The sequence below is a fragment of the Primulina huaijiensis genome, chromosome 3, assembly GCF_012295235.1.
Source record: "Primulina huaijiensis isolate GDHJ02 chromosome 3, ASM1229523v2, whole genome shotgun sequence".
NCBI classification, from domain to species: domain Eukaryota; kingdom Viridiplantae; phylum Streptophyta; class Magnoliopsida; order Lamiales; family Gesneriaceae; genus Primulina; species Primulina huaijiensis.
The window spans coordinates 28,188,125-28,197,660 of NC_133308.1; the positions used below are offsets into that span (position 1 = coordinate 28,188,125).

The window sequence follows — 9,536 nt, forward strand, 5'->3', positions numbered from 1 at the left end:
ATATATGTGCAATAGTATGTTGATAAAATAATAAAGTTTTGAAAAATAATGATTACAACTTTTAAAATGTCTAACTCCTCGTGGAAACGAAATCATGCCCGACAAACCCCTCTACTATTTTCTTGTTCAAAACCGAAAAAACCGAGAATTCAAACCGAAAAAATCGAACACCAAACCGAACCGAAAACCGAATTTTGTAATTCGGATATAAATGTTAAAACCGAAGTTTATTTGGTTTGATTTCGGATTATATATGTCAAAACCGAAAAAACCGAAATTTCATTAAATTAATAATTTTTTTATATTTTTATTTATATTATATTTTTTTATATGATATTTAGTGAATGAAAAACTATTTTGAACAATTTTTAGTTGATTTTTGTTTGTTTAATTAATTTAGATCTTATATTTAAATATTTTATTAAGAAAACATGTAGAAAGTTAATATATTATATTTTACAATATATTTATATTATTAATTTAAATAATTATACCAAAACCGAAATAACCGACCGAAATAACCGAACCGTTTTGGTAAAAAACCGAACCGAACCGAAGAAAAATGGTTCGGATATTGGATTATATATTTCTAAAATCGAAATAAAAAACCGAAAACCGAACCGAACCGACCGATGAACACACCTAGCCTCATGCACATTTTCAAGAAAATATTTTTTCCTCTTGTTTGGATGCAAATTAAATCGTTACAGGGAATTGATTTCCATTTCTGATATCTAAAACATCTTGAAAACGATCGTGGCTGATTTTATGTTACACCTGGTGATCTTTACTACTCGGATGCGGCCACCGTCCTAGGATTAGGTGGCTACATGTTTTGTGGTATGAGTCATTAATTACACACAAGTTGATTATACCCAGTGAAACATGGAATCGACCCGATTGGACAGTAACTTCAGCGAAAAACATGAACAAAGCAATTTTATAAGTTGAACTGGAGTATAGATATTGTTGTTCGAGCTCGATTGCGCTTCCTGATATGAGTCGATTTGACTATCGTCTCGTATACTCATGTATGTTTTTAAATCGTCATTTTGCGAAGTCAAATTCACAGTGCCGCGACTGATAAATTTGCTGATGCATCCAATTCATGCATTTATTGAGAGGTCAAGCTCCAAGAATCCGAAGTTTTCTTGTTTGAGGTTGGAACCTCTGTAAAAGGAAATGAACTTTCGATTAACCCCCTTTCCTTTAAAAATTTGCAAATATACATCCTTTTCTGCTTAATCATCACTTATTTTCTCCATCCCCCAAAACACCCGTTAAAGGCACGCCACATTTTACGACATATGAATACAAAAACTATTTCAAATTTTATCCCATTTCAATCACTCATCATATCAGTCACTTGAGCTGAGCGGGTGATTTGATTGATAAATTTCAGTTTTTTGAAATTAATCGCAATTATTATTGAAAATACATTACTTAATATTTAAATACTTCAATTTTTTATATCAATGCAAATCAAAAAATATGAAATTTATTATCTCAAATCCATCAATCCAACACAATCTATGATTTCATTTGAACTGGAATATTTAGATATTAAGAAATATTTGAAGAAAGAGTTTCAAATATCAATTAAATTATTTTTGTCATTGTGACTAAATTTTTTTTGTCATTGTGACTTAGATTTCAAATTCATGAAATCATTTTGAATCATCCATTTCAATACCCCTAAAATCAAAATCCTTGAATCCAAACACAAAAACTACAAAAAAAATTATTCTGTCATTATAAGAAAATGAACTTAATATATACTATCTATTATTCTATATTATAAAGTAAAAGGACCTTAAACTTTTTGCGGTTTGATCGGTAACCTTTAGATCGGTGATTTTTATAGGAGGTAAAAAACTACTTCTCTCGTTAGGGAGAGATTGTCACAAAATGTAGCCTCTTCAATGATTATCACCTATGGTATCTCATTGAAGGACAAATAAAACCCACTTTAGGCACTGCGAAGATGGGGGTCGTCAAGGAAAGTGGATTGATGTCATTTGGATCTTGGTGAGAAAAAACCACAAGGATCTTTAGATACAATTGTACATCTAGGATTTTTTCACGAGCATACAGATTTCAAAGAGATTATTTGAAGAGATTTTGAAAACATACACCAAAACCCTCAATCTTTCATTGGATGAAATGTTCTCGTTTATTTCTTTTTCTTTTTATTTTTTGTGTTGAACTCTTCGACACATCCCTCCTTTCTTCTAGCTGTACATCCGCACCAAAATCATATCTTTCGGCTATTTTTAACATGAAAAGAGTTTTAAAAAAACACTTCCACACTAAACAAGAAACAGAGGACTTTGCTCGACTCTTGAATTAATCTATTCTGCTGATTCCAATGTGTTTCATGGCTGCATTCCAGAACCCGTCGTTCACATTTGCTTGATGCATGCACATCCCAATCTGTTGCTGTTGCTGTAGCTGCCGCTGATGCGATCCCATCATGTAATTCCGCACCTCTGCCCTTATCATATCCTGTATCACAGCCATCAAGTCCGCGCTGAATGGCGGTAATTCCTTGTCTTGCTTCTGCGTATGCTCGGGCGGCGGTGGCGGTGATGGCGCTGTATGACTCGACTGCAGCTGCGTGTGATTAGTTTCCGGCAGAGTTGACTCTTTATTCCGGTTCATTGACTCCTCTCCGGGAAGGGAGAGGCTGAGACTGGTCGGAGGATCATTCGTAGACGACGCAGCTTCACGCCGAAAAGGTGAGATACCGCCGGTACCGGCCACGGTTTTGCATAAAAACGAAGTTGACATCACCGGCAGACTGCAATCGCTGACGTCAGAACCCGAAGGACTAACGGATCTTTTCAGCGGCCTCGACTGCGGAAATCGATCGCCATCATCACACTTACGCTTGAGAGTGGAGTTCCAGTGATTCTTGATGGCGTTGTCGGTCCGGCCCGAGAGTAGCCGAGCTATGGTGGCCCATTTGTTACCGAACTTCGAATGGGCCCTGATAATTGTCTGGTCTTCTTCGGGCGTAAACGACCGATGCTCCACCTGAGGTGAAAGCTGGTTGCACCACCGCAGCCGGCAACTCTTCCCGGATCTCCCCGGCACAGATTTACTGATCAGAGACCAATTTCTCGGCCCGTACTTCCGCACCAGCTGCTGCAAAGTCTCATCTTCATCAGGGCTCCACGGCCCCTTGATACGATCCGAATCGATTTTCTTATCACGAGGAATCCCCGTCATTTTCACGTTTAGATTTTAATAAAACATCATATATTCAAACATTTATTGAAATTTATTTCTATTTGTTTTTTTTATTTCCGAATTTTGTCTATTTCTTCCTCGGCGATGGAGGAAGAAGGGGAATTATATAGGAGGAGAGTGGAGATGGGGTGACCGAGGGAGCCGGTGGGAGATGAGGGACGGTATGTGACCGGTTGACGGAAAGTTGAAGCGGTTGAGAATGGGTAACAGCTGGCAAAAGGACACGCGTCACTTCCCAGTTCTGCACTGATTTACATACCCATCATTACTGCACACCTCCCACCCTTTTTCCTAGCGTATGCTTCACTCTATCTGTCGTTTTTTTTAAAAAAAAAATTCATTATATGGGCAACTTGAATGTTCAGTCTAATATGCATCTTAATTAGCCTTGCACATCTTTTAATTATTAAAAATCGTTAAAAAAAATAGTCGAGACTTTGGTTCAATTATTAAAGTTGAGGGCCTGAATTTTATTAGTCATATATATTCGAGTGATCGAGTCCTGTTGATTACGGCTTACATAATTTTTTAAATTTATTTTGATAAATTTAATTATTTATTAGCATTTTATTTGTCCACGGTAAACAAGTTTCGGATACATGTTCAATTCTATCACTAATACTTATAATTATATTATATTTTTATTTTTATAATTTGAAACAATATACTATAAAATATGAATATATAATAATTGAAAAATTCTAATTGCGTGGAATGCTTTAAAAAAATACAAACGCGTGTTCCTGTCTCGCTTGCGACAAAATTGTAGATGAATTATTGAATTATATTGTCAAATTTATACCGATCTATTGTGTTTACGTAGAAAAATCGGGTGGGTGTATATTGATTGTTTAACCGCACGTAATTTTTATGAAATATATCATATACTCACATCATTTTATTAAAAATTGGGTTATTATAGTTACTATAATTGATAGACTTCATATGATGACTTTTTAATTAGAAAAACAAATCTTATTTTTAATTAATTTAAACTTTATTTCAATTATATCCTATCCTCATAAAAGGTTAAAATAAAAATTTGCTCTAAAATTGTTTGATAATCAATATTTAATTAACTGTTTTTTAACACGTACTATCCGCTCATCCATGTATAAAAATTATGAAATGAGATTGACATGTCGATTTATAATTAAATATTATTGCCGTGATTATTTTAAATGTACTAGTGTAATTTAAATTGATGATAATTTGGTAAACATAAACAAAATCTTGTCTTGTTATTAATTATTAAACCTAAAAATACCGAACGAATTGATGTTTTTTTAATGATTACTATATATCTAACGCACGTGCAACTAAACAATAAGAGTTTACATGCAATCGTGTCCGTCAATCCTGCCACCTGTAACGGTTTTTAAAAAAATTAACTGGGTTTAGCGAACCTTCATGAAACCTTGTTGGACAAAAGTCGGAAGTGGTGACATACATGGATTAGGGAGATATTTTTTTTAATGAGATCATATATTTAGTAAAATTATGTAAAATAAATAAAATGCCAAAAAATTGAAGAGGATTTTTTTTAAAAAAAAATCAAGTATCATATGTTATGTAACGTAATCGATTTAACCAAAATGTTAATCAAGAACTTGTCTGGGAACCATAAATTTCGCTATGGAGATGTTAGTGGAAATATGATGTTAGAACTACTATATTATTTAAAATATTTTATTTTATTTTATCTGTCCAGCTATTACTATGAGTAATGTTTCACATTTGATTGAAATTTTAACTGAATATGATTCAAATGTCACAAAAACAAAATTGAAAAATAAGTATAATGTTTTTTTTAAAAAAAAAAAATCCTGGTTATCTTTGATTTTCTTTGCAACCAATATATTTGGATGACTATATTCTACTTGATAGTGTAAGGCAGTAGTGCCGTGATTCAAATTTTGAACGTGTGAGTCGAACTTGAAAATTTGGATCCCTCGAACAATAGACCACATTTAAAATAAAAAAAAAATAGACCAGTGTTTCCTTAATAAAAGTTGGTCAAAATATATAAACATAATATTATTTTTATCATTTTCAACTGATAAATGCTCGATATTTTTATCGCAGTTATCTGGATCATCAATACTAAAAAGAAACCAAACGATCTTGACATATATTTCATATTAATCATCATCAATAATATTAATTAACACTATATATTTCATTTTGTTGGTTTGCAACAGAAGCTCGAATGATCATGTTTATTATCAGTATCATCCACAAATAAATTGAGCACAAAATTGTTGTTATTTTGATTTTCTCATTTCATATCTGTTAAATCATCGATTGTCATTTCCTTCTTTCTTCTCTTTGTTTCCTTTCTTTTGTTTATACCTAGACAAATGTTTTGGTGGTATACTTATTTTACCATAAATAATTTCCTATCAATTATAAATAAAAATTATAAAACTTGGAGATTTAGAAAGCATTTTCAAATTTATATGTGGGTATGTTTATTTCAGTTCTATGATTTTAGCATTCGTTTCATTTAAAAAAAATCACATAAATTTATAGTAGAAGTAATCAATTGTTAAATCATGCCCTGAACAGTACACGAAGATTTTTATCCCTAAAATAAAATACCAATTGTCTCATCCATCCAACCAAAAAAGTGAGAAAATTGGGAAAATTGTTTATTTATTGGGCTTAATCTATAATACAACATAGAAATATAGAAGTTTTTCAACGAAAAAATTCCTTAAAAAATATTTCTTGATACTAAATTTGAATAATTAAAATTAAATTATATTGTTTAAATTCGATTACTTAAACCAGAAATCAAATTAAAGTAGATGATAAATGAATAATATCCTTGGACTGAAACCATCTGCACACGTACTAAAATTCCCTTATAAAGCAAAGAAAAATAATGGCTACCTAAGGTGTAGGTGTAGCCACCTCCAAGTACGACGGAGTGACTCACTGCGGCTGCCCATGTGATAGGAAGGTTCGACAACACAATTATTAGGAAAACCTAATATTATTTATTACATGTTTTTTGTTTAAAATAAACCATATTAAACGAATTTAGTACACGTAATCTCAGACAAAGACAAGACAATCATGTTAATCATTATTTACTTCGTCGGTCCATTTCTCTATTATACTTCGCCGCCTCTCACGTACATCTATAATAACTACAATTAAGTGCTGCAAAAATGTCAGAATTGTACAGATTGATGGATTTGTTTTTTATTGAGATATTTGATCTGACCAACAAATTTGATGGATTTTGATTTTATAAAAAATTTATGAATATATGTAAAAAATCAATCATAATTATTATAAATTATTATTAAAATTATATGACATGTAACAGTTAAAAAAATAATAGATAAAATTTTAAATTTATATTTTAATTTATTCACATTAATTACACAAAATAAAATAGATTTCAAATGAATATATTATTAGATGAGCTTGAAATTAATCACATTTAATATGAAATATTACATAAACTAGCAAGAGTAGATTTGAAGTTTGTCGTCTTACTTATCTAGAAATACAAAAATACATTTGATCAATTGATTTAAAATAAATCAATCCGAATACAACCTTCAATTTTGTCTATCCAATCAAGTTAGGTTGATTTTTGGGAGATAAAATTGGAATTCATGTATTTCGATTATTGTTTTTTTATTTAACAATGAAACATTATATCGAATTTTAAATATATATCTGATTTATTTATATAAAGCATAATGAATTTCAAATTATGTTATTGCTTCTTTAAATTAATAAAAATAAATTTAAAATCTATATATTTGAATTTCAAAGAGCTCAAGTTTTGACTCTGATCGTTTTATAGAAAAAATTACAAAATCTTTAAATCTATTGTAAATTCGATTAACACTATCGTCCATGCCATGCCACAAGCCCATACTACATAACTGCCATTCGATATCCGTCGCTCCTCTATAAAAAGAATTCGCTCGAATTGTTGTAAGAGTCGAACGTAACATCTGGTAAACAATATCAAGGAAATAGCTACTTTAGACTTATATGGCACAAAGCGTGCTGCAATGTTTAAAAAAAATTCATATGTTAATTATGATTAAACTTGTTCTTGGGTTTTTTACTATCATGCCATTTAATCAAATAAAAATAAATTAAAAAATATCTTTATTTATATTCTTATTATTTTCAATAAATGCGGAAATGAAGGAATCCTTCTTCACATCGACTTATTGGTCGGAGTAGGCTTCAACAACACGTGAGAAATAAGTGGCCATCAGCAAAAGTTTTTTCTGCCACCAAAAAAAATTAAAGAAAATATATCATATATTATCAAAAAAAAATAAAATAAAAATATATAGATATATATATATATATATAATAAAAGGTTAGAAAGTCGTATAAGTCGGCGGTAAAAAAGGATAGTGGAGTATATTAGTTTCAACGGGACTGATGACAGTTCAACCACAGACAAGTTGCGTCAAGTTCAGACGTGTCCAATTCTCTTTTCTACTGCCACATAATCAATTAATCATAGGACCCCACAATAATTTTGTCATTTTCCCATGTTACTTAAATTCGTTAAAGTCCGATATAAAATTTTGTGACGAACTCATATACTCAAGGGTTTTGTTCATATTTTTCCATAATATATATATTAAATAGATAAATCATTGTAAATCATTATGAATAAATGATCATGATTATTATTCAAAACACATGTCATCTGTTGAGCGGATAAACACATTACCTATATATATATATATATGACATCTACCAAACCATTTTCGAGATCAAATTATTAAATTTCTCTCTTCAAGAACTTAATCGTTTTGTAAATTTATATTTTGACACTATTTTAACAATGATACAATTTTTCTTGAATTTTTTAGACAAAATTGAGATGAAAACCCGACCAACCAGGTAACAAAATCTTCAGCTTTAACTTGTATAGTATCTCGTGTTGTACAATTAATAATTTTCATTGTTTATCAAGTTAATCTTGTATATAATGGATAGTCATATTTGATAACATCGTAATAATTCGTATTTTTGTTTTCAAATTTCTTATTGTTCTCATTTACGACATGTTTAATTGATATATATTTGTGTTATTTTGTTGTAGAAAGAAGTTTTATAGTATTGGAGTAAATTTGACTAAAAAGCTGATTTTTATCACATTTGAAGTTGTTGAAATTGTGAAAAAAGGACAAAAATATAAGAAGTTCTGGAACAAGGGGTGACCACGTTTTGTGAATGCTTCGCGGCTGCCTTGTGACTACATATAGAACTTGAAAATTATGATGAAAATGACATATTTTACGAGTCTTAATTGTGATATTTAATTCACTGAAAACTTTTGAAGAAAAGTATTTATTATCGACTTAAGGAAATATTTGATGGATTTATTCAATACAAACTCTAGTTTTCTTATTGATAAACCTAATATCTTCCTAGTGTTATTAGGTTTTATTCTAGTTTTTAGTTTTTATCTTTAGACTTATCTCTTTTTCTTCTTTTCTTTTCAACATGAAATACGAGAAAATTTATCATCTTCTCTCTAAGTTTTTTGTTTCTGATTCAATTTCATATCAATCAGTGTCATATTCTTATGTTCAAAAACAAAAATAACAGTCTTTCACAAATTTATATTTGAAGCTGTTATTTTGAATTAGCAATTTTTTTTTATTTTTAACTTATCTAGACACGAAACTATATAGACATATACATACGTATACAACAAATGTAATAAAAATTATTGATTGCAGCCATTTAAGCCTCTAGGTAAATAAAATTTTGTCGATCCAATAGTTGAACGGTAATTGAAATAGTGAAAACAATCCAAGGTCCACTCCATGAAGAGATTGGGTGTATGACAGCTATCATGCATTAAAATTCCCAAAATAATATCCCACTTGCTTTCGTTCTTTTTTTTTTTTGTAAAAAGTAAATATAAATAATTTATAAACCACATTAATACTTCAATCATGCACCATTTTAAATATGACGATGTAATTTTTTGCTATTTATTCGATAAATTTTTGAGTTGATGTAGTAATCCACAAACCATATTAGTCAAATTATCGTATTAGACAAGTTATGTGCGACATATTAATCTGAATTTTTTTTAAAAATAAAAAATCAATCATGATCACTGATTAATCGCTCAACTAATTAAGAGACTAACTCAGACTTCTCTTATTAGACTTGAATCATACATTTGTTTTTCAATTGGTTGTAACTTATAATAAGTTTGTTACAATTAAATCTTATATCTGATATTTGGTCTCAAAATTGAAATATTAATATAA

The 9,536-nt window shown here is 30.1% G+C and overlaps 1 protein-coding gene across 1 annotated transcript; it reads right to left on the minus strand.

Annotated features, from left to right (window-relative positions):
- Positions 1-2,149: 2,149 nt before the first annotated feature.
- On the minus strand, positions 2,150-3,338 carry LOC140974366 (transcription factor MYB44-like). The gene has a single exon (XM_073437761.1). It carries the CDS (start codon positions 3,229-3,231, stop codon positions 2,347-2,349), a length of 885 nt encoding a protein of 294 aa, XP_073293862.1. The 5' UTR covers positions 3,232-3,338; the 3' UTR covers positions 2,150-2,346.
- Between the last annotated feature and the right edge of the window lie 6,198 nt (positions 3,339-9,536).